Source organism: Psittacula echo (genome assembly GCF_963264785.1).
Source record: "Psittacula echo genome assembly, chromosome: 5".
Taxonomy (NCBI): Eukaryota; Metazoa; Chordata; class Aves; order Psittaciformes; family Psittacidae; genus Psittacula; species Psittacula echo.
The window spans coordinates 26,582,166-26,598,224 of NC_137739.1; the positions used below are offsets into that span (position 1 = coordinate 26,582,166).

Consider the following 16,059-nt stretch of genomic DNA (forward strand, 5'->3'; position numbering starts at 1 on the left):
GCCAGAAAAGACAGATAACTATTTTGGCTCATATTACTAGTGATGAGGCTATGTCTCGCACTGATTTTCCACAGATTCTACAATCTTGGCCTATACCAAAACTTTCAGCTTTGCTTTACCATAGATCATTCATCTTGATTTCTCCCCCCCCCCCCCCCCCCCCCTTCATGCATCCCAGGTCACATACTTTACATGGCTAACAGTCTGACTTCTGGACAAGTAAGAAGCCATTTATTTTGTTCAGTACTCCTTTAATATTTCTATTGTGTCTTTATTTTTTTTTTCACTGAGTTCCCCAAAGAATAATGTCTTCCTTGCTTTAATAACTTGGACCTCAGTCAAGGTTGATATGTTTCTCCATTCTGCAGGACATTTTCTTCAGAAGAGACAAAACAGTGTCTAATATTGTAATGACTGATCTTTAAAGGGTACAGCTTAAAAAGGAAATCAAAAACACTTTTGGAAAAAATAAAGTAGGAAATAACCTTTAAAAAGGGAGGATTGGCAGCAAAGACACTGCACTGTACACAACTGAAGGACTTGGGGATCTTCTCTGACCAGAGAGCTCCTTGAGAGAGCTCTTCAGGCTTAATTCTCCCATTCATTTCAATATAGATAGTTTAATATGCTACTATTTTCTCCCTCTAACCTTCGAACACCATTTGTGAATGAACTACAAGCAGATCCATAATATTTTTTCCTTTATCACACTACAGCATGGTACACCAAGTTCATCTTGAAGCAGCTTTCCATGTTTATGGATGACTACATGAAAGCATAGGTCTGTATGGGCTTTTCTAGACCTTTCCTGTTGTACACTTGAGGCTGCACGCACTTAGACACTGAGATCTCACAGCAAGTTGGTGATACCTACCTGGGGGGGTGGGTGGGCTCAAGGCCAATTACCTACTCGGAGCAGAACAGGCAATCTTTGGCTTTACCTTGGCTAAGGACAAAAGGTGGCTTTTGCTCATGGTAGATGAAACAAGGTGAAGATACGGTAGCGCACCACATCAGCTCGGTCCCTCCCTCGCTCTCCCCTAGTGCCAGCACTACTAGAAGCACCGGGCACCGACTGCCGAGCGGCGCGGCCTCAGCCCTGGCACAAGAGCTCTCTGCCGTCTTCCTGACCCCTTCCCTGTCCTCCGCCGTGGCCCCAGCGCCGGACCCGGGGCAGCGGCAGGCTGGGGGCCGACCCGCAGCACGGTTCCCCCCCGCCCTGTGGCCGCCACCCCGGCGGGGCCCCGCGGCGCCTCGGGGCCTTTCCTGCCCGCCCAGCGGCAGGAAGCCCCGCGGGGGAGGCGGGCCGGAGCCTCTTCCCGGCAGGTGGGAGGGTGACAATGGCCTGGAGGAAGGAAGCCGGGAGGCGGCAGGGCCGGGACACAGGACGCAGGGCCTGGCGAAGGGAGGGAAAGGGAAGAGGGATGGTAGGAATAGGCGACAACTCGACGAGGAAAGCACGGAGGGGCCGCTGCTGCTCCTCCGGGACTGGCCACGGGGACCGGCCCTGACACAGCAGAGCCCCGTGGCAGAGCAAGAAGGCTCGCTCGCACCTATGGCTTCACTTCGTAACCCTGAACCAGGCAGCACCCCAACGCCCCAGTTCCCGTTTGTGAAAACCGCAGTCACCCTGGCCAGCGGATGCGCCGCTGTCCGGACTGTCCGCAGCTTTTCGTGCTAGTGACCGTATCCAAGTCATGAAATAAAAGATGGAGTTAGCTCAGCAACACAGCTATGCAAGGGCAAGAGATTAAAAAGGAATAGAGCACCTTACCCCTTCAGCGTGGATCCCAAGTTCATTTGATTCCATGTCATGCACTCAAGCTGTGAGGTCATTTGGTACAAATTGTCACTGTTGTGAAAATACGGAAAATTAGAACTAATGTCATAGCTATCAAATAAAACCCAATTTGTCAAGACAGCAACATTTTGTTATTGGTTTTTCAATATATAATAGCAGAAAGTTAATATATTTTATATAATTCATTTTATCGGTGTATTGCGAATTTAAAATATAAAATAAAAGGAAACTGAGAAAAAAAGAATGGCTGTGGCTCGAGAAGCCTCTTTGGGTCAGCAAGCCTGTTGATTTGGAAATAGATGGGAGTGGAGACATACAAATTTTCCTTGCAGAAAAGCCATATCCGATATTGACATATTGAAATGAATGAAAGGACTACGGGCGGCCCGGCGGGCTCCCGGAGCGGGTTATCGTTTCGAAAGGGGCAGCTCCGTTAGGGGGTGTAAGCGGGAGGGCGAGGGACCATGCGGCTAATGGAGCGGAACAGCTATCGTGACTCCTGATGGATGTTGCTACACAGAGGGGCTTGACAAGCCAGAGAAAAATGAAGTGGCTGGGCGATAAGCGGAGATCGCCGCTGGAGCGGGAGCGTTCCAAACGCGGGCAGCAGGAGCCCAGCGGAGCCCCCTTTGCCGAGCAGGAGCCGTGGCCGCGGTTCGGGGGACCCTGCTCCGCGCCCTGCCCGCGGCGGGCCCCGGGAGCGCTCCCGGAACGGCCGCCCGCGGCCCGTGCAGGTCTCCCCGTTGGTTGATTAATGACATCTCCTCTCGCTGGCCTTACGCGGCGAATTTCTGTCACTCTGGTAGTAGAGAAAGGTATTTCTTCCCCCTTGTTTTTTTTTTCTTCGTGGCAGGTAGAAGCGACCTAGAAAAGTCAGATTCCAGTAGGAAGCTTTTGCATATAAAAACAAATTAAGTGACTTCAATCTCGAAGTATGCACAACATCATTTGTCAGTATCACTGGACGCTATTATTCATCCGTGTGTCTGAAGTGCTATTATGCTACTACAATGTCCCGCATATCAGCCCAGGAATTGTTCAACTCTCCTGCAGTTTCCCCATTCGCAATAGCAGCCCGTGCTGGTCTGTGCCAACTACGTTTTGCAATTCCACGAATTCTTCCTGTAATGCTGCTGTAATTAATTCCTCCAGGACCCTGATTTTTATTAGAAGTGCCCGCCCGATGCATTTACAGCAGGAGATTTCCCTTTAACTTTCTTTCGCTTGACAGTTCATTTATAAGAGCCTCCCCCACAATATCCACTTTTCCCCCTCCTTTGCTTTTTCATAAAGCAATACACTTATTCATCTTGTCACGACCTCGCAGCCACCGTATTGCATTGCCTCCTTCGGGTGACGGTGTCCAAACCGAACCGAACCGCACCGCACAGCTCCGAAACCAGCGCCCGTCCAGTGGCGAGGGGAAGCCGCGGCTCACACTGCTCCCCGCCCCGTCTAACGCCCGCTCTGCCCGGTTTGCCCCTGGGTATACAGCTCCGATGGCAGCTCACCGGCGGAGCCTGGGCTGACTGCAGCCTTTGGAGGCGCCCGGGGCGGCCGAACTCTGCTCTGCCACACTCGGTCCCTCCGGCTCTGGTGGCCTCAGGAAAGACCCGCAGCCCTCGGCCCTCCCCGGCCGCCAGCGGCAGTTGCGGTGAGGCAGCAGTCGGAGGAGCGAGTGCCGCGGCAGCAGGCGGCCGGCTTGGATCCTACGACAGCCCCGCTTAGAACCCTGTGGCGCCGAGGCCGGGAGAGGTGTTCTTCAGACTGGGGAGAAGGAGAGGTTTGACTTGAGCATCCCGCAGGGCCTTTCAGCACGCCCCGGATGGGATGTGCCCTGGCACCTGAGTGTCCTCAGAGGGGCACCCGCATACCCCTCGAGACCCGGGTGCAGAGGGGACCGGTGCCAGCTCTGCTGCCGGCAGTGGTCAAGGGGAGAGATCTGTTTTCTGTGGAGATGCTGAGCACATGGCCCAGCGATGTTTACACCTCAAAAAACCTGGATAGCCCAAGTAGTAGCTGTAAACCATGCCCGGGACCATCGGGACTAAACATCTCACATCTAGCACGGGACAGAGAGCAGGACATCCCTGACTCCATTTACGCCTCGCCATGGTTTGTTATTGACAGTACCGTGAGACCGTCTCATGGAATCAACTGCTTCTCTCGAAATCTCGTCTTGGGATGAAGTTTGAATGATGAGAAGGAAAGCGGGGTCCCCGGGGATCTGCCTGCCCCGATTCCATTCTGAATCCTTGGCCCTCCAAACGGCCACAGAGAAGACACTAAAAATAACTTATTTTCATTACAGAGATCCTTTTAAAGAGAAACGGGGGGGGGGACGGGGGGCACGGGACGGGACACACATTTCTACAACGGGGATTAATGTAAATTGGAGTGGAATAAAAGGAAGTCAACGCTGAGCAAAAAGGGAACTCAAAAGGAAACCAGTAGTAGATCATATAGAGTTTGTTTTGGCCTGCATTGCGGTATTACCGAGTTCTTGACCTCTGCACAGAAAGAGCTATAATCTGCACCGAGACTCCTCCACTTTTAAAGTCTTTGTAAGTGTGACTCACAGTAAATTTTCAACATCGAGCATGTTTACTACATTAAACAGCGCGAGGTAGAAAAGTTCACATGACCATTTTAATAGTCCCACAAACGCTAGTCATCTAATGCACACTTGCAATCTGCGCTGGTTTGTCATCCGTATCCAGTTATCAACCACCGTCGCAGAGCTCCTTGGCAGAGGAGCGGGCTGCGCTATAAACCGCGAGCAAGTAGTTGCCGAGGAGAGAGATTTCGGAGATACTTTTCCTTCCTAGTAAAAGAATTACGATCATTTAACAGTTTCTTTCAAGCTGCCCCCTTCCCGAGCGCTTTTGCCTGGGTATGGGGGAAAGTAAAAGCTCTCCAGCCCTAGGGTACCTCCTGCTGCCCCGGCCCAAGGACCCTGCCGTTCACCCCCGTTACTCCCTGGCGGGGAAGCCGGCAGGCTTCGCGGCGGTCCCTTGCAGCGGTGGGGCGACAAGGAGGGGCAAGAAAGAACATCACGAGGAGATGGATTCCTCCCGCGTCTCCTTGGGTTGGAGCAGCAGAGAGACGGGCATATGGGATGAATGGCCCTGCGGGAGCCAGCGGACTCCAAGCCTCGGCCAGGATGGGGTGGATAGGGATCTCAAAGGACTCCCGTGCGCTACCCGAGGAGAGGTGGCGCAGGGCGAACATCGCCTGTTGCATCCCGCCGCGGAAAGAGGCAACACCTCCGGTTCCAAACACCTCCGGTTCCAAACACCTCCGGTTCCCGAGCTCGCCGCACTGCTAAAAGCGAGCGGGGACGGCCGCCGTCCTTAGCCGGTGCGAAGAGGGACAGGGGCGTCACGCCGGGGGTGAGCACCATCCCCTGCGCACCCCGCGCAACAGTGCCATGAGCGCCCCTATGCCAGCCATCCCTGCCGGCCTCGCCGCTCAGACGCGGCCACCGAGCGATCCGCTGTCGAAGCAGAGCTGGTAAACTTGGCCTGAATGGCGAAAAGCGAGAAAAAACTTCACAGAGTGGGTACGGAATAAGTACAGTCTTTAAAAAAAAAATAATAATAACGGTTTGGCCAAATGTGGATAAAGACAGGCGGTCGGTTTTCAGGCCGCTGAAGAAGTGTCTAAGGAGTTGCATCCGTTTCTGCACCGTAACTACTCGTCCCCTTTCTTGACAACACTTCCTAGGAAGTGCACTTGTAGTAGGAACACCGTTTTTCAAGATGCTTCTGAATGTACGCGGGAGGGGATAAGGGAGTCACCCTCTGCTCGGGCTTGGATGCGGACGCTTTGAGAAAGGGGAGCTGCCCTCCACACGGTACAAGTGTGAGATTTAAGGGCTTAAATCCTTATCCTACCGAAGGAAGTAGCAAACCTCCCAGGGAGCGGAGCAGACCAAGGCCAAGGTCGGGCAGAAACCGTTCCGGTATCACCGTGCTGCCCGTTCGTACTGGGATGCCGGTCTTGGAGCCCTAGGCGAGAGGCAGCGGCCCAGGGGCGATGCTGCCTGTGCTTTCCCCACCCCGACGCCACCGACGGACAGACACAAGGAGGAGGGAGCTCTGGGCACAAGCAGCGCTTTTCCTATCGGAATCACACCTGCCGGGACGGGGCCCGCGCCGCTAAATGTACAAACGCCGCAGGGGACAGCGCCCGCGGTGCTGCTGCAGCCGGGAGCCCCGACACCGGAGCCGGGCAAGGGCCGGCGGGGCGGGGGAGCAGCCAGCCCAAGCCCCCCTGCAAACCATATTTATAGATTTCCCCGAGCAATCTCTGCCGTTCCAGCGCAGGAGCTCGCCCCGCCAATTATTCTGCAAGCTAATCTCTCTGGATAGGCTTCTTTCCTTCCTTCATTACCTCATTCCCTCCTTCCCTTGACGTCAGCTCACGTTCATTAGCAAAGTGGCTTCTGGAAGTGACAGAATTTTGTTGTCCCACATCCAGTGTTGATTAATCAGAGATGATATAACCAGCCTAGAAGAGGAGCTGCTCGCTGCTTCCTTCACGGAGGCATATTGTTTTGTGTGCGAGGGTCACTTAGCAACTCCGAGCTACGGGACTGGCTCCAAGTTCACAAAAAGTTGAAGGATAATTTTTGGGGAACTTCTTTGCTCACTAAACACGTTGTAAAACTGTGAGAGACACTCTCAGCCCCCATGCCAGACCGAAGAGAACAGGAAGCCACGCTTGCAAGGAACCCGTCTACTGGCCAGGAGCGCTCGTGCCTGCAGCAAGGCTCCAAGCTCACCCTTGTCCCCGCAGGGAAACCCGACGGGTCTATTGTCCCGTTTTCAATAAATAACCTCCCTGCAGGTCACTCCCCTGGCTCCTGGGAGCCATCGGAAGGGCTCTTGCTCTGCAAGCCGAAGCCGCTGGACGCGGCTGCGTTTTAATTGCCTGTACCACGCTCTGCTCACCGCTGCTGCTCACCAGCTAGGGCTCTCACATCTTCCCGGCCTGGAGGAAGAGCGGCTGAGAGAATCCCAGAGTGGCATGGGTGAAGGAACAGGGATTCCATGGCCTGAGCCGGCTATCTCCACTATTTAGCGTGAGCCAAGGGGAGCTGCAGGGCCCGCGCCTGCCCCGGGCAGTGGGAGATGCCCTGAAGCAGCGTTTGGGCTACCCCGGGAGTTTCTGCCTGGCGCGGATGAAGAGAGAACACAGGCCGAGCAGCCCGGCTCCTGCTTCCCGGAGGCAGTCGGCAACTGCCGCCGGAGAGAGGATCCCCGAACCGGTAGCCTAGTGCCCGAGCCCCGGGGGGCTTGACGCAGTGCCCGCGCCAAGCGGCTACGGACCCCGCAAAACCTGGCCCGGGGTGAGCAGGAGGCCCCGTAAAGCTCTGAGATACAGTGTGGCTCAGGGTGGAAGGCGCAGTGTCCTTTTTTGTTTTCTGGGGATTTGGTTTGGGTCGGTTTGTTTGTTGTTAACGCGTGAACCTTTGTTTCTTTTGAGAAAGGAAAACCCAGATCTGTTTCATTGCCGAAAGGAGAAAGCTGTTGGGATGGCAAGCAGGGGGGAGACCACGATCCGCGCAGAAGGCAAGGCAAGGTACCTGTTGTAAGGGGTCCGGAGGAGCAGGGCCTGGCTGCCGGTGCAGCTGTCGGTGGGGGTGTGACAGCCATACACAGGAGCAGGCACCGAGTACTGCTGTTCCCCTGCGGAGAGAGCAGCACGCAGTCAACCCCGCCCTGCGGAGGGGGCTGCAGGGCCCCGTTCCCTGGGTCTGGGCAGCTCTAGCTCCGCGACAGCACTGCAGCGGGGCAGCGGCATGACACCGGATTGCCCTGCAGGCCGGGCCCCCGCGGGGCTGACATTACCTAGCGAGGGCTGCTGGCTGATGGGGTCCTCGTGTTTGAAGGAGTGGTTTGTAAACTGGGCGGCGTGGTGCGACGGCGTGTGGCCATAGCTGGGGGTCCCGTCAAACGCCACTGTGCTGTAACCTGCCGAGGGAGCGAGCATTGAGAGGTTAGGACGTGCCTTGGGTTCGTTTGGCCGCCAGTTCCCCCCTCCTCCCGCCAAGCCTCCTCAGGCGGGCGTCGAGAGAGAGGAACCGGTTGTTGCACCATGCTCATCTCCCCCGGTGCTGCTGCCCGCCCACCACGAGGAAAACGACGAGTGTCCCTCCGTTCATCTCCCAGCACATGCACTTTGCAAGGCTGCGGGCCGGGCCCGGCCGGAGCAATGGAAGCCTGGTGGGATCACCATGGACCCCGGTGGAACCCCCTGCCGTGGAGAGAGGCCGCCGGGCAGCTCGCTCCGACGGGCGGAAAGTCGGAAGTCTCGTCCGTGTTTAAAGAGAACAGATCGGCTTCGGTAATAAAAAGGATGTTTTCATTAATTGTTGCTCATATTAAAGAGGAAGGTTCCCATCTGCTCAGTGTACTCCTCTGCCGTTTCCAATTTAGAAGTTACCCTTTAATCTTTTTTTTTTTTTTTTTTTTTTTTTTTTAAAAGCCGCTTTCTGAAGAGTCTGCAATAAAGAGGCGGAATGTTACATGCGAAAATAAAACTCCTCCTTTCAGCAAAAATTACTCTCCCAAATAATAAACAGCTTATTTTGTTTCCTACACCGAGCAGATTTAGATGGAAAGCACCCACCTCTGCTGACCTCGGGCCGACACCAAACCGTAAATCACGTGCTTGGACACCAGCTTTCATTAATGACTTGGAGCTGGCTAAACAACTCAGCTAAAAAAGTAATTACAAAGTAATATTATCTCGAAGGCTTCTCGGCTCATCAGCGTTTACCCCGACAGCCGAGCTCCTCTGAGAGTCACTCTTCCAAAACAACAAAACAAAAAGTCCAGCCCGGGCTGGGAAAAAGAAACCAAACGCAGCACTGCTCGTCCCCCCGAACCCCACTTATCCAGCCAGGGCACCCCCTCCCTGCCCGTCGGGAAATGGCGTGTGGCCGGGAAGAATTTTGTCAGTCCAGAGGAAGTACTCCTGGGCTGTTTTCAGGCTCCTCTCTCAGTTCTCTTGTGTGCCGGATGCTCGGCTCTGCATCGCAACCGCCGATCGATCGATATATATCACAGGGGGAAGCAGAGAGAATAAAGTGGAGAGGCAAAAAAGGGATGCGACAGTTGCTTTTCGATTTCATTCTCTGTGCAGACAGCCTGGATCCAGCGACATTACAGAACTTCATTAACCTTGCGGGGGGGGGGGAGGGGGGGGAAGAAATAATCCTTTGAAACATTCCCCTTCGCGAGGAATGTAAGCCGACGCTGAGGCTGTGGGGCTGGGGTAGATGTGGGGCTGGCTTGTCCCATATCCCCTCGCCCCAGGAGCCCAGCTCTGCCGCGCTGCGGCAGCGATGACAGGACAGTACCTCACGGGCTCTCATCCCACAGCTGCTTCTCGCTCCTTATCTCCTCCCTTAGCCCTCAGGGTAGAGCCTCAACCTTCAACTCCCTTTTCCCCGTTTTCCTCTGCTTCTTTTTTAATTTTCAGCAAACACTAACTCTTTCCACTTTACTTCTGGCCCGGCGCAGACTTTCGGTGACCTTCAAAACTGAGCTCGGAGCAGAACGAGGTTTTGGCCGCATTTTCCGATGTTGCCTGACCCAAAGCTTCAGGAATGTGATAAGAAAGTTGAGTTTTGAACCGAGCTGCCGATAGTGAGGTCTCTTTAATTAGGGCGCTATCAGAGACAGGCCTGATTAAGATGTGCTGAAAATAATTGAAAGTTGTACATCTGGTGGAGAACTGGAGGCGTCCAGTTGTTGGAGGAGCCCAGCTGGATGAAAGAGACAGGCGAACGAGGAGAGGAAAACTGGGCAGAGGTTTCAAAGCTTTAGTTCCCTAACCCCCACACCACCCCAGACTTGGCAGAAGTGTCATCGGAGAGCCAAGGTAGCATCTTTCCCACGGTCGGAGCAATCGGCTTAAAAAAAACAACCCAGGAGTTCAGCCTTGAGGAGAGCCAAAGGAAGAACATTTTATCCATATACACACACACATAAAAAAAAAAAAAAAAAAAGGAAATCAAACGCTCTTTGCCGAATTCCTCCTTGCCGAAGGAGTCAGCTGCGTGTCTCTGCCGAACATAGCTATGGCTAAGCGGCGGTGCTGTTCATGCGGGGAGCAACCCCGAGCTTAGCGGAGCCCCCAGGCCCGGCGGATCACGGGAGGAGCCGGACACCGCTCTCATAGGGTCTCGATCCAACCGGCCGGGCCCGGGAGGTGCGAAGAAGGGAGGTACGGCCACTGGGCCCCGGCTCTAGGGCACGCACAGGGGTCTGTGTGCGGGGCCTTGTGCAGCAGACCTAGCGCCTCCCGCACAGAGCCGGGGATCAATTAAAGCCTGGCACCAGCTCAGTGCTTCGGCGCATTAAAGGCTCTGTTTCTCTCTGGGGTGGTTAAACTCAGGGTACAGGATGGCGCTGGGTCGCAGGTATTTTTTCCCTCTCCCACCCGCTCACACACACCCAGGGACGAGCTTATTTCCCTCACCCTCCTCTGCACCTTCCCGTCGCTATTTGTGCTCAGCCATTACAAATCCTCTACGATATCTAAAATACTTTCATATGTCTTAAAGATTTCCCCGGCAGAGCTCCCTGATCTGCCGCTCTCTGTGTTGGGGCGATCACAGGCCGCTCCCGGGCGGACCTCGGAGCCCCGCAGGGTACGCAGCGGCTCCGGCGCCCTGCCGCCGACCCGGCCGAGGCCGATGCTGTCGCTGAGTGCCAGGGCTGCTGCTCACCTCCTCAGCCTGTCTCGGCTGCACGATCCCGTTGCCCCGCTCTACTGTTCCTTCAAGTTATCTGTGCGCCCGGCGCCGGGTAGCCAAGCGAGGCCGCGAAACGAAGGCAGCGGAGCGGTGGCATCGGGATGCGGCGCGCCACTGCCCGAAGGAGGCCCGTACTCGGCCGTGCAGCTGAACAAACACTTCCCCACGGCCGCCGTTACCTCTCCGCACTGCAAACGTCGCCCCGGGCCAACTCGCCGGCCTCGGCTAACACACAGCCTAGGCCTCCGCTTCGGCCTTTCGCTCTGCTTCCCTCCGCCCGCAGCCGTGACGGCCCGACCCCCCTCGGTCAGACGGCCATGGGGCAGCTCAAGGAGAGGGAAGCAGACCCAAAAGGCCCCGGGCAAGCTCTCCGCAAGCTCGCCTCCTTTCCTTCCTCATCCTCCCCTTGCAGCCGCAGATATTTGTACTGCAGCCACTGGAAATAAAACGACTAGACGGCGATGCCGGTGCCACAGGCAGGGAATGACCCATCCGTCGCCCTGCCATGCAGCCCACGGGAATTTCTCAGCCGCCGCGAGCGACAACGCAGTCGATTTCGGCCACGGGGATGCTGAAGATAAGTCACGGCGTGGGGCATTCAGCGCATAATTCTCTACAGGGTTTGAAAGCACTAACATGCCGACAGCGGTTTTCAGATTAGGGAGGGGGTTTGGAGGTACACCGTCTTCCCACCCCCACCCCCCCACCCCCCCATAGACTTGCTGAGGGAATTGTCTTGGGGCACCAGGCCCACATCCATTCCGGCACCGGTGCCATCCCCAACCCGAACAAGCACGCGAGAGGCTGCTCCGACCCGGGGAGGGCCCGGGGAGTCCAGCCCGCCTGGCAGAGCAGCGGGCTGCGGGCGAGCACGTCCTGGCTTCTAGAGCCCCCTCGGAGAGACGTGGCTGTCGCCCAGGGAAGGAAAGGAGGCACAGAAGGGCTGGCCCCTGTGGAGAAAGGCTGAGCTCGGTGTTTACATCCAGCGCGGCCCGGCCCGGCCAAGCGGGCAGCTCTGGGGGCTGCCCCCCGAGCCCGGCAGCTCTGTCCTTACCCTGGTTGCGGATCGCTTGCTGGCTTTCCAGGCAGTTGGGCAGGTAGGGCGCGTTGGGGAACATCCTCGCCTGGCCGGAGGGCGGCTGGCTGGGCGGCGGGGCGCCGAAGGGCCCATAGCGGCAAGCCCCGGCCGTGCCCGTGAACTGACCGGAGAAGTGGACGGTGAAGGCGCTCAGGTATTGCTCCTCGTGCGGGTCCGACCCGTTCCAGCTCGGCTCTTGCTTGATGAAGGAATGAGCCCCCAGCGAGCCGTAGGAGGCCCCCGGAGGGAAGTCCAGGACGGGAGCCCACTGTGCCGCGCTGCTCACCGGCATGGTGCAGTTGCTGTTGCCCGGCAGAGAGGGCACGGAGGGCAGCAGTGCGTTGAGGTCTCGGACATCGGAGCTCATCTGCTCGCAGACCTTCTGCCTGCCGCCAGGCAGCCAGTCTGTCCCCGGGCCGCACTTGTTCCAGGACACCTGGCCTCTGCCCGCCAAGCCGGAGGCCGGCTCCGGCTGCAGGCACCAGGCTGGAGAGCTCAGCCCTTTGGGAGAGGTTTGATCCGGCACGCAGCTCCCCGGGTCCAGCCCGGCGGGAGCCGGCAACAGCGACAGGGAAAGGTTGTTCTCCAGGATCGCCTCCGGGGCTGCACCCACTCGCAGCGCAGGGCCGGGTAGGGAGGGGTGTGCGTGTGTCTGTGCGTCCGCGTGTGTCTGCCTGCCTGCCTGCCTGCGCGTGTGTCCGTCTGTCCGTGCAAGGGGGGCACAGCCTCCTCGCACGCCTAACCTCGGATGCTTGCTCGCCCTCAACTTTGCAAAGCTCAAATAGAGGCGCTTGCAGGGGAGGAGGAGTCAGCCACGCCGATCCTCCATTCACACAACCTCCGTCAAGGGGCTGCCCACAGCCAGCTTTGCTGAACCCAGCCGGACAGACACCTGGGGGAGGAGAAAAGGGAACAAGGAGAGCCGGGGATGGAGGGGGAGAGGTTACTGTGGGAGAATATATCTCCCTACACATCACTCCCACCCTTCTGGTGCAAGTGCCACTAAATCTCACCCTAACGTCCCTTCCCTTTAGGAGAGTCTTGCGCGATTGTTAGCGGGATCCAGGTGGCCAGTAAGTACGTGTGAATGACTTCCCCACCAGGTCCGGCCGTGTCTGTGGGGACTCCCGAGGGCGGCCGGGTCGCAAGCCCTGGGACCGGGCGGAGAAGCCTCCGCCCTTGCGGTAGCTGAGGAAAGTGCCCCGGGCCGGAGCGGGAGGACCCGTCCCTGCAAGGGGAAAGTGTCTTTCCACCCGCTCACCAGGCGCCTGCCTCAGGGGGCGCCGAGCCAGCCGTGCAGAGGTACCAAGAGTTCTGCCGGCGAGGACAGGGGCGGGCGCCCTTTGCAAGAGCCCGGGGCCGGCGTAGGCCTGGTCCCAGCCCCGTCCCTCCAACCTGCCCGTGTGTGAGGGGGAAGAGGCTAGGCAGGCGGGGGAGGATCGCAGTGCTGTAAGTAACCTGCTTTTGGTAGATTCACCTGGCACTGCTCCTGGGCAGCCCCGGACTCTCTCTTCCCTCCCCAGCCTCCTAGGCAGCAGTTCCTCAGAGTGCAGCCCGGCGGCGGCGGCGGCAGAGACCCCGATGGCGCCTTATCCGTTATCCCCGGACGGTCTTTCCAGGCGACTCGGCGGGTTTAGGGTCGGCACCGGCAGAGAGGGATGCCGAGATTTCAGAGGCGCGGGAGTCCTCCCAGACCGGCAGGAAGCCCCGGGGCGGGCGGCAGAGACCCGCGGGACTTGGCGGTACCTGCCGCGGCCAGGTAGAACTCGGGGCAGAAGCGAGCCCGCTGCCGCGCCAAACGTAAGAAGAGGGATCCTGCCGTCTTCCTTCAGAACTGCTAATTAATAATCACCGGAGGGATGGGGGAGGAAGCGGTGTTGCTCCTACGAGCACTCGTGGGGCAGCTCCCGCGGGCAGTGTGCTCGCAGGGTACGCATGGCAGCACCGCCCCGGCCCCTGCGCATCTTCACCGGCCACTACTGAAACCGAAAACGCCCGCAGCGCATAGCCGCATCCTCCCCAGCCGTGTCTCTCTCCTTTTGCAGCGTTTCTTTTTGATAGAAGAAACGCCACGAACACTTACCTGCCGCTGAAAAGACCGAACCTGTTGTCTTCCCAGCGACAAATTACGCTTCAGTATTTCCTTCCCGCCGCTGCGTTAAAGGTTACCGCATGCATCGCCAATCTTGAAACGACATTTTAGAATTCAGAGGGTTCTACGACCAAAGAGATTAATATCAGCATTATTAGATTAGCCAAGTATCATTCCATTTTCTCTTTAAACTCTTTAACCAAAACTGTCAGGTTTTGTCATTATGAAATTACATTATTTTTTACAAACTAACTTCAGAGAATTCCCTTTTCAAATCTCTTTTAATGCACGAATCTATTTATTGGTGGAATCTACGTGTAACGTAATAGAGAAAGACTTGTTGATTATCTTTGCTGGTATTAAAGATCGTCTAAGTTTACAGGATTTGCCGCTTCCCACGAGTACACCCAAAACTAAACCACCCTCGGCCGGCATCTGGGATACTACCGGCCCCGGGCCCTGCTCCCCCTAGCCCCGGGCTCCCCGCACAACGCAGCCCTCCCGCCCACTACCCGCGGGGGGTGCGCGATCGGGACGGCTGCTGAGTTTGCCAGGTTCTGACGGGCCGACCCCTAAGTTTGATCCCTTCATCTCTGCGTCTGAAATGGGCAACGGACATACAGAAATAGAAGTCTTTGCCCAGCCTAAGCGGAGTATTTAATTTCCCGTGAAAACTAGACCTCTCCTGGTACAAACAGAAAAAGCTTTCCTAAAGGGGACTGTTTTTCGAACCAGTGTGGGGGTGTTTCTTATCTTGAAATAACCAAGCTTGATAAATCTTCTTAAAGTGAAAATGTTTTCTTCATCGCTTAGGTCTGCGGTGTTCCACCTAGGAGGAAGAACTGCCAAAGCCCTTCCAAACCTTCGCCCCTCTCGCCGTTAAAGCGGTAAAACAAGCAGACCTCCTTGCTCATCGAGGCTGAGGAAGCAGAGCTCGTCGGCAGCTGCGGGATGCCCTCTTGGTGCTGCGCAGCGCCGGGCACCGGCACCCTCCCGGGCCGCCTCAGCCGTGCAAGGCACGGAGCGGTCGCGGGCTAATAGGGCGGGCTGAGACAAGGATTCTCCGAATCAGGGCGAGTACCGGGACGTCCCGGGAGAACTCTCAGCACTGCAGCCCGAGGAGGAGACGAGAAGCCCGGACCCTTCTACCCCGGGACGGGTTGGGAACTTCTGGAAACGGCCAGCGCTACTTCCCGCAGCCATTCCCTTCTAGCCAGCACCAGGGAGAGAGTTCCCCGCTCCGCTGCATAGCCGGGTACCCACTCCTGCAGCCCAGGCCGGGAGCGCTGGCAGCAGGTCCCTGGGGAGCAACCCCGGCATGCCTGGGGGGAGCTGCTTCCCCGTGCCTGGGACACCTGCTCGCCTCCTCCACGGAAATCTCGACCTCGATGCCTGTCACTCCGTCTAAGCAAACCCTTCGCTGGCTGCCGGGCCTCGGTGCCTAGCCGAGAGCAGTGGCCAAAGAGGCGGCAGTTGAGGAGACAGCATCTTCTTTGCCGACGTCTAGACGCGGCCGGGCCGGAACTTTTTGCCCTCTCCTCTCCAAACACGGCCCGATCCAAATCTTTGCCAGGGAGCAATCAGGCTTAATTGTTTTGCTCGCTGTTCCATACCTATGTTAATTCCTGATAATGCTCGATCTTCGATTGTGCTCGAAGGCACACTGTACAAGATTAAATAACAGATATTTCCAGGAGGAGAATTATTTTACTGAGAGTCCCATGCGATCCCGAGCAAAAGGGGCTCGGGAACCTGCTCCAGCCCGGGCAGAGCTGAAGCACCTCTGGCGTTCCCCTGTTCCGCTTTCTCCCCTGCCGTGTCAACCAGCTAAAGGACTGGTAATTCTTACTACCCCATACTAAACTCATCAATGATCCCCTCGCGGCTTGGTGGGGAGGGGAACTGACTTAGAGATAAATCCCCGACCCAATTCCGCTCACAGCACTCAGTGGATCTGTCTCCTTTCACTCAGGGAGCTGTTCAGAGTTTGATTATTTAAGTGCCAAGAGCAACTGAAACAAAGCTGCGACGCACCTCCGCAGTGGCCCCGATCCTGCATTCCCCGCTGCCCACCGCACCCCGCCGAGCACCGCGGGCAGCATGGCAGCCCTGGCAAGGCGGGCTCGGGCTGAGGGGGCCACCGGCGTGTTTTTGAGCTGGGGAGAGGACATTTTGGTTATCCTTTCAGGGGGGGAAAATGCCTTTTTTGACGGCACAAGGTGCGTGCCCGCTACCCGGCTCTCCGCGAAGCTGCTCGGGCATTCCGGTTCCCCCGAGGCGAGGGGTAACCCGATGGCGGCTCTCCAGTGAACAGCCCC

The 16,059-nt window shown here is 57.0% G+C and overlaps 1 protein-coding gene across 4 annotated transcripts in view; it reads right to left on the reverse strand.

Moving 5' to 3' along the window:
- WT1 (WT1 transcription factor) overlaps positions 1 to 12,016 on the reverse strand; it is a gene marked incomplete at both ends in the record, with an annotated part of 33,777 nt that extends 21,761 nt beyond the window's left edge. For 3 of the 4 annotated variants that reach the window (XM_080617965.1, XM_080617967.1, XM_080617966.1), the window contains 4 exons: positions 1,775 to 1,852; positions 7,392 to 7,494; positions 7,657 to 7,779; positions 11,626 to 12,016. In XM_080617965.1, coding sequence (XP_080474091.1) covers positions 1,775 to 1,852; positions 7,392 to 7,494; positions 7,657 to 7,779; positions 11,626 to 12,016 — 695 coding nt within the window. The remainder of the gene's footprint in view (positions 1 to 1,774; positions 1,853 to 7,391; positions 7,495 to 7,656; positions 7,780 to 11,625) is intronic. The other variant, XM_080617968.1, reaches the window with a different exon arrangement.
- Positions 12,017 to 16,059: the final 4,043 nt, after the last annotated feature.